The 19,263-nt window shown below is 52.5% G+C and overlaps 7 protein-coding genes across 7 annotated transcripts; 1 reads left to right on the forward strand and 6 right to left on the reverse strand.

Moving 5' to 3' along the window:
• Positions 1-153: 153 nt before the first annotated feature.
• QC763_123900 (uncharacterized protein) lies at positions 154-2,511 on the reverse strand. Its single transcript, XM_062908957.1, has 2 exons — positions 1,461-2,511; positions 154-1,410 (listed from the first exon to the last, which is right to left on the reverse strand). Exons 1-2 carry the CDS (start codon positions 1,582-1,584, stop codon positions 422-424), a joined length of 1,113 nt encoding a protein of 370 aa, XP_062772134.1. The 5' UTR covers positions 1,585-2,511; the 3' UTR covers positions 154-421.
• QC763_123910 (uncharacterized protein) lies at positions 2,136-4,335 on the forward strand. The gene is made up of 2 exons (XM_062908958.1): positions 2,136-3,517; positions 3,579-4,335. Exons 1-2 carry the CDS (start codon positions 3,081-3,083, stop codon positions 4,006-4,008), a joined length of 867 nt encoding a protein of 288 aa, XP_062772135.1. The 5' UTR covers positions 2,136-3,080; the 3' UTR covers positions 4,009-4,335.
• Positions 4,332-7,807, reverse strand: QC763_123920 (uncharacterized protein). Its single transcript, XM_062908959.1, has 3 exons — positions 6,279-7,807; positions 6,008-6,175; positions 4,332-5,952 (listed from the first exon to the last, which is right to left on the reverse strand). Exons 1-3 carry the CDS (start codon positions 6,909-6,911, stop codon positions 4,456-4,458), a joined length of 2,298 nt encoding a protein of 765 aa, XP_062772136.1. The 5' UTR covers positions 6,912-7,807; the 3' UTR covers positions 4,332-4,455.
• A 427-nt stretch (positions 7,808-8,234) lies between these two features.
• Positions 8,235-10,281, reverse strand: HOG1 (MAPK protein hog1; the record flags this gene model as incomplete). The annotated part of the gene is made up of 7 exons (XM_062908960.1): positions 8,235-8,892; positions 8,962-9,145; positions 9,200-9,278; positions 9,360-9,816; positions 9,871-10,044; positions 10,122-10,169; positions 10,226-10,281. The coding sequence occupies 7 exons, from the start codon at positions 10,279-10,281 to the stop codon at positions 8,817-8,819; spliced, it is 1,074 nt and encodes a 357-aa protein (XP_062772137.1). The 3' UTR covers positions 8,235-8,816.
• A 174-nt stretch (positions 10,282-10,455) lies between these two features.
• On the reverse strand, positions 10,456-11,408 carry QC763_0028230 (uncharacterized protein; the record flags this gene model as incomplete). Its single annotated transcript, XM_062905487.1, has 2 exons — positions 10,456-10,614; positions 11,286-11,408. 2 exons carry the CDS (start codon positions 11,406-11,408, stop codon positions 10,456-10,458), a joined length of 282 nt encoding a protein of 93 aa, XP_062772138.1.
• A 2,395-nt stretch (positions 11,409-13,803) lies between these two features.
• Positions 13,804-16,136, reverse strand: GPH1_1 (Non-essential glycogen phosphorylase; the record flags this gene model as incomplete). Its single annotated transcript, XM_062905488.1, has 2 exons — positions 13,804-14,364; positions 14,422-16,136. 2 exons carry the CDS (start codon positions 16,134-16,136, stop codon positions 13,872-13,874), a joined length of 2,208 nt encoding a protein of 735 aa, XP_062772139.1. The 3' UTR covers positions 13,804-13,871.
• Positions 16,137-16,141: 5 nt separating this feature from the next.
• GPH1_2 (Non-essential glycogen phosphorylase) lies at positions 16,142-16,870 on the reverse strand (the record flags this gene model as incomplete). The annotated part of the gene is made up of 2 exons (XM_062905489.1): positions 16,142-16,494; positions 16,714-16,870. 2 exons carry the CDS (start codon positions 16,868-16,870, stop codon positions 16,142-16,144), a joined length of 510 nt encoding a protein of 169 aa, XP_062772140.1.
• Positions 16,871-19,263: the final 2,393 nt, after the last annotated feature.

Genomic DNA, 19,263 nt, shown 5'->3' on the forward strand with positions numbered 1-19,263 from the left:
CCACCTCGGTCTGTCCTGCGCGAAACTATCCAATCCTAATCACGAAGGCACAGTCCCAACCAGGACTGATAAACGATAGGCGTCAGCAAGCGCACGGACAACGGTAGGCACACCAGGCAAGAGTCAGAAAACAACTTGGAACAACACTGAACAGCTGTTTTGACGATTCCGCTACCATTCAATCTCATCCAAGACTCGACAATATTCTAGAAAGTAGATTATGTTGTCCGATCCTGTGTCGAACGCTGAGGGTATACTGCTATCCTTCCCAAGAAAAAAAAGAAAGAAAAGAGAAGAGAAACCTTTCCCGCCCAAACCCAGCCCCCACATTCCCACCTCTACACCCTTAAGTTGGAAAAATCTCGCTCCATGATCCGAATCTTGCCTCTCGCCATCTGAGGAGCTCACTCATCCCAGATCCCTATCTACGTTCGTCTTCGCCCCCTCCCAGCTTTTGTACGAGGCGGAATACGTTCACGGTGAAAGTGAAGCTCCATGATATCAAACCGACGGTCTGAAACGCAGCCAACGCTTGACTGTATTGGCTCACCTGACGGTCCAAGGAGTTGTGAAAGACGAGGGCCTCGAAGGCCAGTGTTGTGCTTGCGGATTTGAATATAATGAAAAACAAGTCCATCAGGACAAGCGAAATCTTCTGTGTGGCTGGCCGCAGTCCCAAGGGCTTGCCAGTGTATTCATCCCATGTCATGTAGCCGATATAGGGGACCGCTACCGTATCTACCACGATAGCGACAATGGACTGTGTCCGTTCCGAAGTGTTTGTTTCCGTCTCGCCGTTTTCTATTTGGAAGATCTTGGCTGAGAGGGCGAGAGCCACTATGGAGGTGAGGAGAACCGTAAGGCGGAAAGCCAAAGGCACCAATGGGTGTTGTAAGATGACCCGCCAAGCTCTCTTGTAGAGCAGTTTGTTCCTTGCGGACCGGTTTCCGGCTGAGTCGAGAAGTCGTGGCGGCTCAATGGGGTTATCGAAGCTGGGCTGGAGCTCTTTAAGCACCTCGGGGTCAACGATCTGAGCATGTTCCCCTGGAAGATGGCCGTATCGAGATGACTGCAGATAGCTTCGCCATGGTGAGGTGGGTGTTGCCCGGCTATATCGAGGCACAATCACAGGCTCGGCTGAGCGCAAGTGGTCCCATTTCCTCCCTCGCTCCGCAGCATCTTTGCGCAAAATGAATTTTCGTAACCTTGCTCGCGAGGTCCTCGGTGCCTCATCGGTAGGTAACACGCCTCCAAAATCGTACACGTAGCCATCTTTGGAGATCCGTCGTTGGGGCTGGCTGGGGGAATGATTGTGGTGAGAGTGCGCGGCCCGGGGAGGGGGGCAGTCAAGTGCGCGGAGCTGGTCTTCGGTCGGCGACCCGTACCGTGCTTCGTAGGAGTCTATCCATGCTGGAAAGTGTCAGATAATTCATGGGCTGGCATGGATAAAGGAAACATACGTGGCAGGGATCGTGGTGTATGGTGTCGAGTGGTGTTGGAAGCGGCAACGCTGCTTCGCGACCTGAGGGAAGCGCGAGGTTCAGAAACATTGGAACTGGAGCGCGGGAGGCTCGCAGATGCCATTATCAAAACGATCGAGCAGAGGCTATTCAACTCTGCCGTCGATCTAGAGGAGCGTCAACAAGTGGGGATGAAGCAACATCCAGCGAGCGAAGTCATTCAATCAAAGCGATCGGGCGGTCGAGAGTGCTGGCGAGCATGCAGAAAAGCGATCGAAATTCCAGAATTGCCAGCGCATGGTCAACTCGGCGATGACGGCGGAGCATTCGATAGTGTTTTACTTAAGCATACGACACATGTTGCTTCTCCTGCGAGGTCGAGTTCGTCGAGACCATCTGATTGTAACATGCGCCGTGGTTGGCCTGGAGGGTCTGTGTCTGTTTTTGTGCCGCTGAGCACTGGCTTGGAAGCGCTGGCTGGTATTGGGGGACTTGGCGGCTGTGGGCTGTTTTGCAAGTTTGGGTAGCACCGCGCTCGCTGTTATCCCTGCTGGCACGGGCCGCATGACCTCTTCACTCCACTCAGCTGCAAAGACAAGCCGGATGGAAGCTATGACGACAGTGTGTAGATATCTGATACCCTTTCTTCAGCAGATAGTCTAGGTACATGATGAAATCGCCAGTATGGGAGACCCTTGACCAACAATACTACAGCACACTGGAGTCAGGTTTCAATATATATGTAGCCCACGTCCACCTCAAGGCAATTGGTATCTCAGAAACAATGGGTGGTTGGGCGAGTGCTGCATCAGGACAGTAAGTGGAGTCTCTAATCAAAAGCTCACAGTCGGACATCAGAGCCAGGCAGCGGCAAGCTCGCAATGTTCATAACGCTGTCAAGAGCCGCAAACCGTCTCTTCAAGGTTTGAGGGAGATCCAAGTCCTTTTGTACCTGAAAGCCATAATTGGAACCCCTTGGCAGGCCTCCAGTAACGGCAACGCAAGCAATTCGCCTCCCACAGTCCCGTCGCGTTATCCCAAAGGGTCTGGCTCGCCAACAAGGATTCGGATGCTTAATCAATGACGGGGACTGGAACTCCACTGCTCGTGCAAGCGGGCTGGCCCACTAGCTGGTGTAACGTCATCCAATGGGAGCTCCCTAAATCACAAGGAACTGCGTCACTGCCCCTTCTAGCCCACGAGAAGCTTCAAAGTACCCCAGTCAGCACAGAAGAGCTCAAAATTGTTGAAGAACTCGTCAAACCCAGCTCCAGCTCCAGCTCCAACTCCGTACACTAGGGAGAGTACGCGGTCAGCCTGTCGACTTGCCACCACGAAGAGGCCTTGCGACAACAAACTCAACAAAACTGAGATTGACCATGGGCGGCCGCTGGCTCGGATTCTGGATTTGAGGAGCAAAAAATCCCATACAAAAGCCCATTCGCTTCTTTCTTATTTTTCGCCTTTACGCAGCACAGGATTTTACAAAAGACGGAGCGGTGCTTCGGGACGAACGAATTTCCTTTCAGAGGCAACCCAGGGCAACAGCAACATTTTTTTTTCTCCCGCGCGCAACACTCTTGACAAGGGACACCCACCAAACTACGGCAGGACGCTACGATGCGTCTTTACCTCTTGCCCATCTCCACGAGACGGACGCTGCTTTACTGCCAAAAGCTAGACGCGCCCGCAACACAGAAGCAGACGTGGGGGGATTGGCTCCAGGGCAAAGCGGCGCGCACATGGTCCGACTGGGAGCAGAAAGAGAAAGGCTGGCAAAAGAAGGTCGTCAGCTACGGCAACTACGCGCTCCGCCGGATCCCCTACGAGGAATGGGGTCTCAAGTCGGTGCCCCCGCTCTCCCAGCGCAGGAAGCAGGTCGAGCTGCGGGGCGATGAGAAGGTCGAGGTGGTGTATCCGAAGAGCCTGTTGCCCCTGGGGAAAGTCTCCAAGATCCTGGAGGCCTTGGCCACCGAGAGGGAAAGCTTGCACAAGCAGAGGTTGGCGTGGTGTTTTGTTGGCATGCCCGTCACGATACCCATTGGGCTGCTCCCCGTGTACGTGTACGCCCCAATTCACCAGGGTTTTGTTTTGGCCTGCTGACAACCGTGAATTCAGAATCCCCAACCTTCCCTTTTTCTATCTCGTCTACCGTGCCTGGTCTCACTGGCGTGCCTACGCAGGAGGGAAGCACATCCAGTTCCTACTCAAAAACAACCTCCTAACCTACACCCCATCCCCCGTGGTGGACGCTGTATATGCCGGTCAAGAGCAGCCGCTGCCGTCCACGCCAGAGCCAACCACCAGCCCGAACGCGGAACTGCTCGGTAACGAGAAGGTCCCAGGGCCTGAGAATCCTCATCCAGAGGGGGAGACCATGCTGCTGAATCAGGCCAACGGGCGGAAGATGACCCAAGCGTTGGACCTACCGCAGTTGGAAATCGAATTGGAGAGGGCCATCTGGCAGGTGGAAACGGCGGTTCAGCTCAGCAAGGAGGACATTGCCGAGGAAAATTCAAGGGGCGGCGATGAGAAAAAGACGCAATGACATGGTTTGACGAGACATTTTGGAAGGGTGACGAGTGTCAATGTTGATAATGGCTGTATGATATTGTATTTACTACCTTTGTTCACGCAGCGAATAGCACTGGTGCATGGGAGATAGAGCAGGGCATGCAGGGTTCAGAAGCCGGCGTTCGACGAATACACGATACCCACTCAACTCGACTCTATGCCAGTACATGAGTGTTGGAACAAAGCCTTGGGACTGTAGAAGTGCTATGTCTAGAAGCCTAAGCAGCCGAGTGAGATATTCAGCCATAATTATACACCATTGAGGAGCAAATTTGTAAAGGAGCGCCAAGCAAGTATGCCGTTATTAAACAAAGTATTAGGTATTCCATTCATTCCAAGGGGACTGTTCATCCAAGGCTATGGCTACAGAACTCTATGATACTCCTTCCTTTCCAATTCATTTCCCTTCATCTCTTCTGTTTCATCTTTCCCACGCAGATTGGGCCTTGGCTGCCTCGTCCGCCGCCACCCTCGACGGAAGCGGTGTTTTCTGAGCTTCCTGGATCCCCTCATCATCACTACCCTCGTCTTTGGCAACCTTGACCACTAGTGGTCCATTTCCGTTCATAGGTCCTGACTTCTTCTCCTCGGAGACTGACGATGACACAACACCATCGATCCCTCCTGGTTCCTGATCTTCCAGAATTACGCTCTCCTGCGATAACGGTCTGGATTGTCGGGTTGCGACAGGTGAGTCAAACAAGCTCTCCCCGCTGATAGACGAGCCGGCCACCGAACCTCTATTCCCGGCCGCAGCCAGCGGCTGCTTCTCCTCCGGTAGTCGACTATGCGTGGGGCTTCTCGCTTCAGTCTTGGTCTCCTTCTCAAGCATACCGTCGACAGAGGTCGCACTCCTTGTGCTCATCTGTGATTGCCTGTTCTTGTTCTTCACCCAGCCCGAGGTCCAGCCGCCTCCGCCGCCGTTGCTACTCTCGGGAGGACTGGCAGTGGTGGGGGTAGGAGGTGTTGAACCGCCGCCGCCCCAAGCCTTCCGCCTCTTCTCCCCTGCCCAAGTAGCCCAGCTGTTGACAAACGCGCCCGCTTTGCTGCCTACTGATTGCGCAGCAGCCTGTGAGTTCTGTGTTGTTTTGGAAGCTGTCGAGTCAGGAGAACCCCCTCTGTTTTCGGCTTGCTGCTGAGAAGCTGCCTTCTCTTGCTCAATTCTGGCTTCCTCGGCCTTCTTTCGCTGGGCTTCCCTGATTGCCTCCATGTCCGCATACAATTTATTAAAGATGTTGCTGGCCTTCTCCTTTCCAGCCGCCAAGTTCCGTCCTAGGGCCTCCTTCCCCTGCGCGAGTTTCTCATCCCAATGCATATCTTGTACCTGCTGCGTTATCCTCCTCTGAACGTCCTCGATGGTCAAGCCTCCAGCGCAGGGATGTTTTGGTTCGACAATATCAAACAGATGTGAATCAGTGTGCAAATTCCAAATTCGGTAGTTCTCCGTCTTTGACCACGCTTCGACGAAATCAGAGCCGAAGTCGGTGGAAGGATCGCCTTCAATATAAGGGAGCAACATCCGGGGGTTGTTGGAATGCTTTGCGAGGTGGTTGTGATACTTGACAGACGATATCAAAGACAGTAAGTACTCCTCGAACTGGACGCGGATGAATTCCTCGCTGCCAACATAACCCATAGTTTTCGGACGGCTGGGGTTTGCCTCGTCCCAGGTATCATTGACGTTTTGGGTTATAAAGTCAATCCAGCGGCGGTCTGGGGTGGAGAGCTGAAGAGCTGCCTTCAACGAAGTGGACGTGATGTTGATGGTGCCCTCGTCGAGGTTAATGAGAATGTCGCTATACCGATCTTTCTGCTGTAAAAGTAACGAATTCGTACTGCCCACTATATACGATTTCGTTCCAAAGTCTGCCAGAATGTCGAGCTGTTGCAAGGGGGTGTATGGTCCAAACAAGCTGCCCTGTACTCTGTGTAAGTCATCAATCGTATTTGCGCCAGGATTCTCATTGGCATACCTTTGGGAAAATCTGCAGAGGCAGCCCCATATATGCCAGCAGGGAATTCCGGTCGCTAGTCCTCAGGCTTGTTGGCTGCTGGAGATTCTGCTCGTAGTTGTTCAATTCTGGTCCCGCAGAGTCCTGCAGGTTGCGCAGCAATCCTGGAATCAATGATACCAGTGAAAACTGAGTTAGGCAAAGCCTCTCACATCTTGTTCCAAAGAACAGCATCTAACCAGCCCCCTGTCAGCGCAACGATCCCCAAGTGTTGAAACCCGAGAATACACACCTTTGGCTGCAACAAACAGCACTTCAACAGCACCAATGTCTGCCATTTAAACTCCCTGACAAGCTCCCTCAGACTCAGTCCAAGATATTGGTCTCTGTCCTCATCCTCGTTCATCATTCCCCTTTCCTTCTCATCAGCCAAGCTCTCCTGGAACCTTTTCAGAATCTCCACATCTGTAAACTCCCGCTGCGCAAACCACGCCTTGGTGACCACGCTCAGCCTCTCCCTAAGCATGCCAAAGTACTGTGGGCTGTCTGCAATCACGACCACGGCTTTTTGCACCGTCGATCTCGTCACCTCGGCCGGTCTGTTGAGCAACAGAGAAGCGTCCATCTGGCGAGTGCATGAAATCCCAAACAGCGAGGTACCCGCCCCCCCATCTTCCGCAGGCTTCAGCAACGTAAAGTAGGAGAAATCCTCGGTCAGAGCATGCGCGCCGTCGCTGAGGGCCATAAAAGGCAGCAACCCCCAATCATATTCCACAGCCGGGTCGAATCCTTCTGGCTCTGCGCCGAACCATTTTTCGACTTCGGGGCCGCGAGCATGGTGGAAATCGACTATGCAGACTAAGGGTGTGAAATGCGGTCTAGCGCTCGCAGCTGTGGTGGGTGTGGGAGGGACAGAGGACGACATTATTACGGTATGACGCTGTTGCTAAAAGCTGTTGACGCTTTGCCCGAAAGCTATTAAATCGGTGTTGCCATGAATTGATGCTTGACAGCTGCGCTCGAGGTCAGGAGAGAAAGAGACAAAAAGACGGTATGGGATGACCCGAGAAGTGTGAATGGCGGGGCAATTGGCTGGTGCAGCTTGGGCAAGGCTTCGAGCTTTCCACCCCTTGTCCAGTTATGCTGATTTCTGAAAATGCAATATCACCAAGGCTGTGCTGGTAGTAAATACAGTGTTGCGTGCGTATCAGATACTCGTGCTCGCCCGGGCCGTCGTCGTCGTCGTGTATCGGTGGACTATTTTCGCCCGGTTTGTTAGCTGTAAGGAAAGTGACGTGCTGTTCTGCGGTTGAGGTTGAAGAGCCGCTCCGCTGCCAGCGCATCAAATCTCCCCGCGGCAGGCAGGGCGGTTATTGATTAGCGTGATCCTTTAGGCTTAGCGCTCTGGAAAATGGGGATCTGCAAATGCGAATCGACGTGCCAAGACCTGCGAGTCGATGTCCATGTGGATGAATTGGGATGAAGGGAATCAGGTGAAGTAAAAATGGAATGTAGAGATCAGACCATAAGCTTTGACTTTCTTGATGACCAGTAAGTTCATTCACAGTCCTTCAACCTGGCTCCCTCGCTATGGCTTGCCGTCTGTGAACCGTGCTGCCCTGGTTAACAAGGCGGTCAACATCACAGCAACCATTGAGACGCAGGCGCCGCCGGCTACCAAGTGACGTGGGCAATGGAAAAAAGTATCTGGCAGTGTAATGTAAGGGGGCTTCTTCTCGGGTCTCGGGATCTGTCCTGGTCGGATCAGGCTGCCGGTACACCATGTGTAGGGTCAGTGGTGAAACACTGACTACTGTTCATGAAGACGTAGAGGCTGGAGACAGTCAATTGAAACTGGAAATCTCGAATAACCCATAAATGCAGCCGCTGGCCAGCAGTTACACCTGGCACGATATCAAGTCCCAAAATTAGATACCAAACATTGACCCGTATTGGATATGCAACGCTGATCCCGCAGTCCTTTACCAATCGTATAGGCCCCAGCAAAACATTCCCCAGCCAGCATGTGGATGTGGAAGCCGTCGATGCCGACGTGTCCTGCATTGCATGACAGGGAGCAAACAGATCGATCACAACATCTACAGTTCTTGGTCTGTGGTAGCCAGAGATCCAAGTCACCGCTTGATCGGGCCCATATCTTGCGGAGGACCGGCCGTTGAGGTTGGGAAGTTTCATAATTGAACAATATATACCTTAGTCATAGGCACAAGACACACACATACACATACACACACACACACGTAACTTGAATGGAACTATATCTTCATTTCCCCGTAGAATCAGGTTACCTGACTGACTGCCTGACTGATCAAGACTGCCTCTTTGCCCACGATCCCTGCTGTGGCATGGGTTACAGACTTGCGCTGTTGCAACAAAGTCAAAATCATGGTCATCATCGTTAAAATCTGCTAAGTTCGGCTCCTCTCATGTGAACCCCACAACCCCCATCCATCTAGACACGCGCCTTATACCATATCCAGCAAGAACAATGAGATAAAGATATGAACCATCCCTCCTTTCGTGTACTGGTCTCCCGGGTTCTTCCTGTTGAACCTTCTTTCGAAAGTGAATTCTCCAGCAGCCGCTATGCCATGCCCATTAAAACTCGTCCATTTTGTTGCTTTAGACATGCAGGTCACAACTCGAGACAGACTCCTCAGTGAAAACGCCGAGAAAAGAAAAGGGCATTGAAAATAACCCACGAGACATGGCTGTCGAGTTGGTAGCAACCATCACACAGGACCACCCATCTCGGCACCTGGATGCTCCTTCTGTGTATTACCCACCCTGCCGGATCCCGATTCCGAGCTCATTGACCCGCGAATTGACCCTCCATGGAAACACTGCCGGCCTCGACGTTGTGATAGTCCAGAATTTCCGAGTACCTGTTGTTAACGAATAGCGTCAGTTAACCAGGTCCCCAATCCCCAACCTGGAACATTGGAATAACTCACATCATTATCTTCCACGTGTCAACTGGCAAATCAGCGTCGTTGAAGCTCCAGTCGAACTTCTCCTCGGCAACTGGCTCATCGGTAGGATCGTGATATGGTGCCAGGTATTCGTGCGACAACGCCTCGGTGGCCGTTATCCGCTTCTTGGGATCGAACACGAGCATGTGCTCCAAAAGATCGATGGCTAGTTCAAGTTAGTATCCCTGCTTGAACGATCAACGCGGGGGGGAACACATACCAGCAGGATCGGCGTTCTTGAATTTGTTCTTCAGCGGTTGTCGTTCGCGCTTGGGAAGGGACTTGACAAATCTCAGGGTCTAATAGCTCCAGTCAGCATTTAAGGCCATTTTGTTCAAGACCAGCTGCCCGTAGGGCTGCATGCAATAAGGTCCACGTACGTTCTCGCTGGCGATAGTGTTGATAACATCATCGGGGGGCGTGCCCAAGAGTTCAGTAATGATGGAGAACTGGTTGACATGGTCCTTTCCAGGGAAAAGGGGCTTGCCCTCAAGCATCTCAGCGAAGATGCAACCGGCACTCCAAATATCCACCTCAACATCATACTTTTGCCACGTGAGCATGATCTCGGGTGCGCGGTAATATCTCGTCGAAACGTAACCCGTCATCTGGGGGTCTTGAATGCGAGCCAGACCGAAGTCGCAAATCTTCAAATCGCAGTTTTCGTTGACCAGAATGTTGCTTGGCTTCAAATCGCGATGGACAACGCCGGCCGAGTGCACGTATTTCAGTCCGCGCATGATCTGATACAAAAAGTACTGGATGAACTGCTTTTCAAGAGGTCTAGAGGTGAGGAGGCGATGGAGATCGGTGCCGAGCAATTCGGTGACGAAGTAGCTGATGGCAAATCAGTTCCAAGCCCAATAATGCTGCTCCCGGTGTTACACTTACATATCTTCCAGTGGAGAGATGAAGATGTCACTGAGGGAGATAACATTTTCGTGCTTCAAGTGCTTCAGCAGCTTGAGCTCTCGGTATGTTCTCTTGGCAAGTACGGGAGTGCTGAAGGGCTTCATGATCTTCTTGATGGCGACATTGGCGCTGGTGAGCTGGTCTTTGGCGGAGCTATGCGCACATTCCTCATCAGTACAACTCGCTGAAAACAGCACAAACTATTATCGGCCGGGAGTAGCTATTCGTACCAAACAAGTCCAAAAGCACCCATTCCAACAGGTTGGAGATCCGAGTACCTAATCCCGCGTCAGAGCACACTTCTCGAACATCCTTTGAACACAGCCATACGAACCTCGAGGTAATCTCGAAGGTGGTCCCAAAAATCTGAGCACGAACGAATTCAGCCATGGTGGGCGGGTTGTATTGCGTTGTCGAGTTTGTCGAGTCGAGTCGAGCGTGCGGTGGCGGCAACAATGCAGGAAATGTGGCGGGGAAAATAGATGCCGGAGGTGGACAATCGTGGGCGCTGTGCGAGATTCTAGACGACCGGCAAGCGAAGAATGTTCGGGAAGCGATCGGCGTCTACTTGGACGGGCAAAAGCGGTTGTGGACAAGAATGCGAGTGCGGTCGAAGTCGTCCAAGGAAGAGAGAACAGCGGGGTTGCTCGCTAGGTAGGTGAGGCGGGGGGCGAGCAGAACACTGTGCTGTTGACGGTTTCGTCGGGTGCGGGGATTGGGTATCTTGAATGCAGAGGACAAATTTAGCTGCGCCCGGAGGGATTTCAGGGAATTGCGCTGGAAAGAGGGCCAGGAAAAATAGGCGGGTCTTTGGTGGTAGGTTTCAGTGGGCGGGTTCAGTGCGCGTACCTGCAGTCTCTAGCAAAAATGATGAAACTTCCAACAGAAAAGAGAGCTGACGGAGCTCTTGATCAAGACAGGCCGGGTCGCTTCTGCTGTTACGCGGCAACTGGTAGTCTTGTATTCGCGTGGTCTGGGGGTGGCACGCTGCGATCGTTTTGGTTCAGGATGGGGGCAATAAACCGGAAATTCTGTCGATGGAGCGAATGAAATGCGCTGCTCAAAAAACCACTATTACTGACGAATGTCCTGCTTGGCAACCTGATGCTTGACAGTTTCCGACTGTTCGTACGGATTTGGGGTCTCGAGCCCTGAATAGCGAAATGTCTTTTTGCACGAAGGGGAGGAGGCAAATAATCGCCCTGACAGACGACGACGACACAGTCAAATCAAAATGTTGGGATCGATCGTGGAGGCGGAAGTTCGTGTGCAAAGGAGAGAGGAGAGAGAGAGAGAGAGAGAATAGGTCCAGGATGGTCGATAGTTATTATTCTGGTGTCAGGGGGAGGGGGAGGGGTAGATGGTCATGTATTCAGGACAAGACAGGCTGGCACCCTTGGTGTGGTTGCAAGGTGGGATGGCAGCGGAGGGACGTGGATGGATGGGGCCGGGATGTGACACGCGGGGCCTTGCGACGGGAAGAACAGGATATGGATTTGAATCTTCTCAAATTCCATGCTTTGACACGCCCACTTTCCCGTCTAACCCATCCAGATTGGAGCGCCAGCTATTCATCACATCACTTCCAGAGGTCCCAGGGTAATAGGGCCACTAGGGCGCATTGGCTGCTAAGCAGTGTATGTTTTGCAGTGTAATCAACTATCTACCTTACCCATCTCTTCAGCGTTCGACCTGACTGGGATTTGCATGGAAGGTGTCTATCTGTTCCACAGGCGCCGCAATGAACCTGGCAGCGTGATCCTTGCCTGCCCTACAAAGAGCTGAGCTCCATCAGCCCCTCACTTGTAGTAACTGCTCCTTGGGCGCAAATGCCTTTGCAATACCCATCTTCGACCTGCTCTGCACGAAAAGTGAGGATTTGTAGGGTGTGCTGTACCAACACTGCCGATTGGTATGCCCATGGGCCTCAACGGTTTCGCCAATCCGGCAGCGCCATCCCAAAGTGATCGAGGCATCGAAAACAACAGTTGGGTGAACAGACAGCAGCGAGGAGGGGAAGCCAAGACTATGACGTAGGTGCGTGGTGGGGTTGTTGCAGCCCTTGTCGCAGAGGCTGTGGGGTCATGTCTGTTCAGCCAATCCTGCGATTTCCACAGTCCCCGGTTCTCGTCCCGGCATCGAACAATTTGGCGTGCGATCGATGCTCGTCGAAGCAGACATCTGGCGGTCTGAGCAGTCCGTCTTCTCATGTTTCTTGAAATCCATCACGGGGTCCGTTTTCACAATCGCCGCTGCAAACTGCCCGAACCACACACATCCCCTAAACCCAACTGTGTCGGACATTTCGCTCCGGAGAAGGCCAGCTTGTACCAAGTTCCATCGTGCGTGTTCTCTGTAACAAACCCAATTGCATCCCATGCCTATGTCCAGTGACATATGCTGGAGAAGACCCTGTCATTTCAGGCACAGAGAACACAGCCAAACACTTGGTATCAACCACACTACTACTACACCATGCAAATGCATCGTCATTTTCTCTCTCTCTCCCAGCCATACCTCCGCATCGTCATTTCTAGGGATTCTCAGGGTCCTGACGATTGCCCGTGCGCCATTCCCATACACCATCGAAATACGGAGTACATTGGTACATTCTTACCCATACCGTGATGTGATGTGCATTTTTCACCCCCTGTGAAGCTCCCCGGCCCTCGACAATCTAGACCCCAAGTTGTCCAAGAATGCCTCATGATCATCAGGGGAACCACAAAGCAGAAGCATGGCAATATTTCCCGAGAGGCTTTAGCAGGCGCCAGAGAGACTGATCAGCTCATCTTTTCAAAATAAGCTTCTCCCTCGTACCATTCCCACGGGACGTATATCCGCACGCACCCGAGCCACCTTCCACTTGCTGTTCTGCCCGAGGCTTCTTTGTGATAGAGATGTCCCTCGCTATCATCTTTGGGCTGTTGGTGTATGTACTTGGGTAGCCTAACCATGCGCAGTCTTCTGAAACGTCATGATAGCTAGCGGCCTACTGCCAGGACAGTCCGTCTCCCAACAACTTTAACAACCCCCGGCATCAAATGACCCTGCATGTTGGATAACAATGGGATGTCCAACGGCTTGGGGCTGGGCGGGGAAAAACGCAATTCGCAGCCGCAAGCGGGGGCAGGGGCAAGCTCGAGACTACGCTATCTCATGCACAATGACGTCAAAATCTCTATTGCCCAGCCCGGACCCTGGTCGCTTGGCGGGTACGGACAGGGTGACACGTAGAACCCTGGAAAAGAAAAGAAGGGGACCCTTCAGCCGTCATGACATTTGGTTAACCCACGAAGATACAGCGAGGACACACCTAACGCGAGCTGAGTTCCTCGTTTTAATTTTGGATGCGATGCCGAGTCTGCAGGTCAAAGTCAGCTCGCCTCTTTTCAGTAGGTTGACATGGGTTTGGGGCGTATTCATCATAATAATGGTTGCAAAAATATATGAGAGATAATTCTCGTCATCATTATGTTAAGAGTTCCATTCAGCTGCCCACGGATAAATCGCATCAGCTGGAGTTGGCTGACTCGGTATGTAACGCAATTGGCATGGTTGGACACTTGCAGTTGTTGTGGATTCCCAATTATTTTCATACTGTACACAAACAACCTCCATGCCCACTTGGGTCATCACGTTGGGCTGGCATTCAGCAGCTACATTGTGGGACTTAACAGCAGCCCAAATGGCCATGAGTCCTAGAACAGAAGACCGCAATCAGATGAAAGAACGGCAAACTCATGGGGCAGAAAATATGATTCAAAGGTCTGTCATCTCATCATTCCAGGCCATAACCCATACCACCGACGTACTAGGATTGCTGCCATCAAGATCTTGACGACCCAACCGCTCTTGTTCGTGCCCGCATTCTACTTGCTACCACGCCCAATGAATGGCAGCTTCTGATAGAGGTGTTTCTCACCATGCTGTTTCGTTTTTTGGCCTGCCTCTGCCTTTTTGAGTCCGGGGAGGACGACCTACGCTCCTTCCTCCTTCTCCACACGGAGAGGCTCGATGTTCCAGATGCCCTCGGCATACTCATTGATACAGCGATCCGAGCTGAAGAAGCCCATTCTCGCTACCGATGTGATGCACTTGGTAATCCACTCCTCCTGATTCCGGTACGCATCGTCCACCAACGCTTGCGTTTCAATGTATGAGTGGAAGTCGTCAGAAACAAGATAATAGTCGCCGTGGTCCCGGACAGCCGAGATCAGAGCGGCAAAATCTTGTGTGCTGCCGAAGGTGCCCTTCTCGATTTCCTGGAATACCCGGTTGAGATCGGTGTCGATCTCATGCGTGCCGTACGTGTGTGCGTGGCGGAGATCCTCAACATCTTCAGCAAGGTTGCCGAACAAAAAGATGTTGTTCTCCCCGATCTCGCGCGTGATCTCGATGTTGGCACCGTCGCAGGTACCGATGATGAGGCCACCGTTGAGTACAAACTTCATGTTACTTGTGCCAGAGGCCCTATAGAGATTGGTGGTTAATTTCCGTGCTGCGGCAATCAGGAAAGGCATCACTTACTCAGTACCGGCAGTCGAGATGTGCTCGCTGATGTCCGAGGCAGGAATGATGATCTCGGCCTTGCTCACGTTGTAGTCCTCGAGGAAAACCACCTTGAGCAGGTCACCAATGTCCTCATCGTTGTTGACCACCTTACCCACACTGTTAATCAAGTGGATAATCTGCTTGGCCATCCAGTATCCCGGAGCAGCCTTGCCGCCAAAAATGGACACTCTTGGCTGCTGCTTCTTACGCTCCTCGGGTGACATAGCCTTGAGTGTGAGGTAACGATGGATAACACCAAAGATGTTGAGCTGCTGGCGCTTGTACTCATGAATACGCTTGACTTGCACATCAAATAGGGCGGTTGGGTCGACGGTGACGCCCGCGCTCGCCTTGATATGCTTGGCAAGACGCTCCTTGTTGGCAAGCTTGATGTCGGCCCATTCCTTGCGGAAAGCCTTATCCTTGACGTACAGCTCGATCTTGTTGAGCTCATTGAGGTCCGTCAAAAAGTCCTTGCCACCAGTCTTGCTCGAAATCAATTCGGACAGACGGGGATTGGCCTGATGAAGCCATCTGCGAGGCGTGATACCGTTTGTGACGTTGGTGAACTTGTCGGGGCCGAAGATGGTCACGAAATCCTTGAATATGGTGGTCTTGATGAGATCCGAGTGTAGCTCAGCAACACCATTGACCTTGTGAGAACCCACAATAGCGAGATGGGCCATGCGAACCATCTTGGGCTGCGACTCCTCAATGATGGAAACGCGCCCCAAAAGATCGCGCTCCTCGGGGAATCGGCGCTCGACACTCTGGAGGAAGTAGAGGTTGATGTCGTAGATGATCTGCAGGTGACGGGGAAGAAGATGCTGAATCAGGGGAACAGACCACTTCTCGAGGGCTTCAGGGAGCACGGTGTGATTGGTGTAGCCGAAAGTGTTAGTGACGATGTTCCAAGCCTCATCCCACTCGAGACCCTCCAGATCCAGCAGAATGCGCTGGAGCTCGACAACCGCGAGGGTTGGGTGGGTGTCATTGAGCTGGATGGCAACCTGCTCGGGGAACTCTTTCCAGGGGCGCTTGGACTTCTTGAAACGACGGACAATGTCGTACAGCGAGGCGGCAACCCAGAAGTATTGCTGCTTCAGACGCAGCTCCTTTCCGCGCTCAAGGTTGTCGTTGGGGTAAAGCACCGCCGAGATTGTCTCGGCGCGTTGCTGATCGGCCACAGAGCTTTCGTAGTCACCGTTGTTGAACTTCTGGAAGTCAAACTCGCCACTGGCTGCTGTGCTAGACCACAACCTCAAGTTGTTCGTAGAAGGGGTCGCGTAACCAGGGATGGGCACATCGTAGGCGACTGCCTTGACGATCTCACCGCCCTCCCAGTGGGCAACGGTCCTCCCGTTCTCATCAGTCGACTTGCGAACGTGGCCAAAGAACTGGATATCAACAGTAACATCGTGTCTAGGGAACTCCCAAGGATTGAAGTCCAACCAATAATCAGGAACTTCCACCTGGTACCCATCAATGATCTCCTGTTTGAAGATACCATAGCGATATCGCAAGCCGTAACCCCAAGCTGGGTAGTTGAGACTGGCAAGACTGTCCAGGAAGCAAGCGGCAAGGCGGCCCAAACCACCATTGCCGAGAGCAGCGTCGTGTTCTTGTTCAATCACATCCTCGATGCGGAAACCAAGGTCGGCGAGGCCAGCTAAACAGTTGCTGATCAGCATCGTGCTCAAATGCCACACCCCTTCAGAGCCCACTCACCCTTGGCTGTATCCTTTTGTCCGATATTGAGCATAGCGTTGTCGAGAGCCCTTCCCATCAGGAACTCCAAGCTCAGGTAGTAAAGTCTCTTGCTGTCAACGAACGTCTGGCGCTGCTGGGTGCGGTTCCACTCAAGGATAAGGCGATCGCGGAAGGCGAGACTGCATGCCGAATAAGCTGCAGATTCGTCGCAGTTGAACATGCTACGAGCGAGCGTGGTCTCGACATGACGGACGACCTCGGACTCGAAGCCATCTTTGTCCTTGAAACCGCTGACCTGATGCTTCAGCCAGGCCTCACGTTGCGGCTCAGGGATGGAAGCTAGATGCCAAGGAGACGTTGTTAGCGCATGCACCTGCAGGTTCTTGGCACCCCGCCTGTCTCACACAAGCCCTTGGGAATCCGTGAGGGGCAATCAAACAGGTGGGGGAACTGCTTGCGCTCATCGCCCGACCATGAGAGCTGTCACCAAAGCTCCCGAGACATGAGCAGCCCCTTCCCTCTCCATGAGACAATTGGCTGGAAATAGACTCAACATACCTTCCACACTCTTGATCTCTCCGGCACCGAAGCCGGTAAAGGTGCGTTTGTGCTTGGGCCGAGAGATGCCCGCTGGGCCGACAGAGCCCTGGATGTCCACAATCGGGGCTCCCATGGAGGGGCGACGCTGTCTGGTGGGGAGGGATTCGGACGCCATGGTGAGAAGGGGCTTCCAAGTTGCCGGACTGGAAGAAAATGTCAGACACCTTCAAGTTTGTTCCCTTCAGAGGAGGGGTTCGAAGTTTAAAAGAGAGGAAAAGGAGACTACAGGCGGCAAAAGAGCCAAGGCAGGTCAGGCACGCTTACGTAGTAGAGGGCCAGTCGATAAGATCAGCTCAGGCTTGAATTGGGCGTGGTGGGGTAGCTGGCTGCTCTGGCGTGTCTGGGTGTCACTGTCTAGCAGCGAAGCTATTGGCGGTCTAGGCAATGGGGCGGGTAGATGAGGTGGTGATGGTTGTGTATAACGATGAGAGAGGAGCGGCGGGGAGTGCAGGACAAGAACCCCACACAAGAATAGTTGTAAGACGGAGAAGAGATGGAAGAGAAGAGAATGAGACGACGAGGAGCTGGTGGGAAGAGCCTTCCATATAACTTTTACGCCCGGTCGGTCACCAACCGTGTGAGCCAAACTTAGCAGCAAAAGCTCCAGGAATCCTGCTCCTGCCTTCCTGCACAGCGCCGTTCGCACTCCCGGATCCATGTTGTCCTGTTGTGGATGGCACCCGACTGAGGAGAGAGGTCCTTGTGGACAGAACTGCATCCCCTGCCCATGCACCACCCACCACCTCCACCACCACTGACCACCTCCTCCTTCCTGCAGCTTTTCAATATGGGGAGCTTTCTGGCCCTTTCTTCAAGGTGCTTGTCTGCGACTTGATTGGCTTTCCTGGTGCATTGGTCCTCCGCATCTCCTGCAACTCGGCCAAGTCACGACCTTGGGCTGTGCCTGTCTCCCTTTCAGTCGACATTCTGCATGGCCGTTGACACGAGTTGCGATGTCATTGTGCTGCTCCGACCAGGCCGAGACGTTGTTCGGATGCGTAACGCGGGGTAAGTGATCTGGAAGAGCCGAGAGCCATATCTCTTTCCACCTGGCGGATTGTCATCAACTCGCAAGTGGAAATGCCACTGGTTTGTTGCGGCGTGGAGCTGGGACACAGCTGCTGTGATGATTGATTGGGCTTGGGGAATCCCCCACATTAAGCCTGAAACTCTGCATCATCATTCTTATATCTAAGGGCGGTAGCATTGGGTTATCCTGGCATTCCCACGGCTTGACAAAGCAGATCGAGATCGTAAGGCCATCATCATGTTAGGCATTTGCTTCATCAACCAACCGAACCGGCGCCAAGCATCACCAACACACCGAGCCTGCAGTCTTCAGCCCAACTATACTCCACTCCGAGCCCACCCAGACTGCCCTGCTTGACGTGTTGCATCATTAATGTCTTATTAGTCGAGATGACAGACTTGAATACAACGTCGTTCAAGGCTAACATCCCAAGTCATGAGGAGATCTCACAATTGGGTTGATAAGGTGGCTATCAGGTAGACACCCTCTGCCGAACATGAACACCACTCTCACTGATCTAGAAGTATGCTCGTAATATGGCAGAAACAATGCCAGCCAATTTGACTGGGACTCTTTGACCTATTTCTTCCAGAGCTGTCAGAAGACTTGTGATAAAAAGCACGAAAGGAACATTTTCATACAAAGAAAGGGTGGGCAAAACGTGTTTCAACCACACGGCACGGGACGGGCTCGGGAGACCCAAACACCAGGCAAGGTGCCCATGTCTTTGAGTACATCAAAACAAACATTGCAGCTCGGGAACATCAACAAGGGGCTTGCCATGCCTTTGACCTTGGACTGTTATTGTTAGAGCGAAACAATATCCCGCAGAGCCATTCCCAATACGACCCAAAAGCACCGGACACTCTGACCAAAAATATGTGGTTTGGCGCCCTCTGAAAGTATCGTATACATGAAATTTTGATTCTTCACCCCAGCTCGTTGCAGACAGCTCGAAAAGGGACTTCGGGATCTAAGATCATCTATTTAGTTGGTATGGATAGATAGGAGGACAAGACTAGTAAGGTGTAGTTGGAAAGGGCACGGGTCGTCTCAGACGCCCATCATCCCTCGCTTTTCACTGACAAGTCTTCGGAGACTTGTTTTCCCCTCCTGAAGCTCCATCCTTTTTTGCCTTTTCCGCCTGTCCATCCCTCGCTCCTGCTCCGGAATCGTAAAATCAAAATAAAAGACAGAACGTTGCTCAAAAATAAAAGTCGTCGTTTCACCCATGGCCTTGTACGCCGTGTCATATGCAGAGAAAAGCCCAGGCTGAAACTATGTCGTGTGTTGTGAAGTGGGTTCGGTGTCCAGGATATCAGGTGAGAGGTTTTTGGTGGATTACAATATTTCTGCAGCTAGATTCCCCGATAGAGGGATCTGTACATTATCAATCAATAAGGAGAGATTCGAGTGTCGCTATTTGCTGACTTTCCTCGGATCGAATCGTGCCTGTATTCCTTGGTAGGATGGGAGGG

This window comes from Podospora pseudopauciseta, chromosome 1 (genome assembly GCF_035222475.1).
Source record: "Podospora pseudopauciseta strain CBS 411.78 chromosome 1, whole genome shotgun sequence".
Taxonomy (NCBI): domain Eukaryota; kingdom Fungi; phylum Ascomycota; class Sordariomycetes; order Sordariales; family Podosporaceae; genus Podospora; species Podospora pseudopauciseta.

What these genes read in the sequence shown, in the direction of transcription:
- QC763_123900 (XM_062908957.1), bottom strand. Translation starts at nt 1,584, where the DNA reads ATGGCATCTGCGAGCCTCCCGCGCTCCAGTTCCAATGTTTCTGAACCT. An exon ending in TACACCACGATCCCTGCCAC is followed by an intron (nt 1,411 to 1,460) that starts GTATGTTTCCTT and finishes GACACTTTCCAG; the next exon opens with CATGGATAGACTCCTACGAA.
- QC763_123910 (XM_062908958.1), top strand. Translation starts at nt 3,081, where the DNA reads ATGCGTCTTTACCTCTTGCCCATCTCCACGAGACGGACGCTGCTTTAC. An exon ending in CCCATTGGGCTGCTCCCCGT is followed by an intron (nt 3,518 to 3,578) that starts GTACGTGTACGC and finishes CCGTGAATTCAG; the next exon opens with AATCCCCAACCTTCCCTTTT.
- QC763_123920 (XM_062908959.1), bottom strand. Translation starts at nt 6,911, where the DNA reads ATGTCGTCCTCTGTCCCTCCCACACCCACCACAGCTGCGAGCGCTAGA. An exon ending in GCTGTTTGTTGCAGCCAAAG is followed by an intron (nt 6,176 to 6,278) that starts GTGTGTATTCTC and finishes TGCCTAACTCAG; the next exon opens with TTTTCACTGGTATCATTGAT. An exon ending in CTCTGCAGATTTTCCCAAAG is followed by an intron (nt 5,953 to 6,007) that starts GTATGCCAATGA and finishes CACAGAGTACAG; the next exon opens with GGCAGCTTGTTTGGACCATA.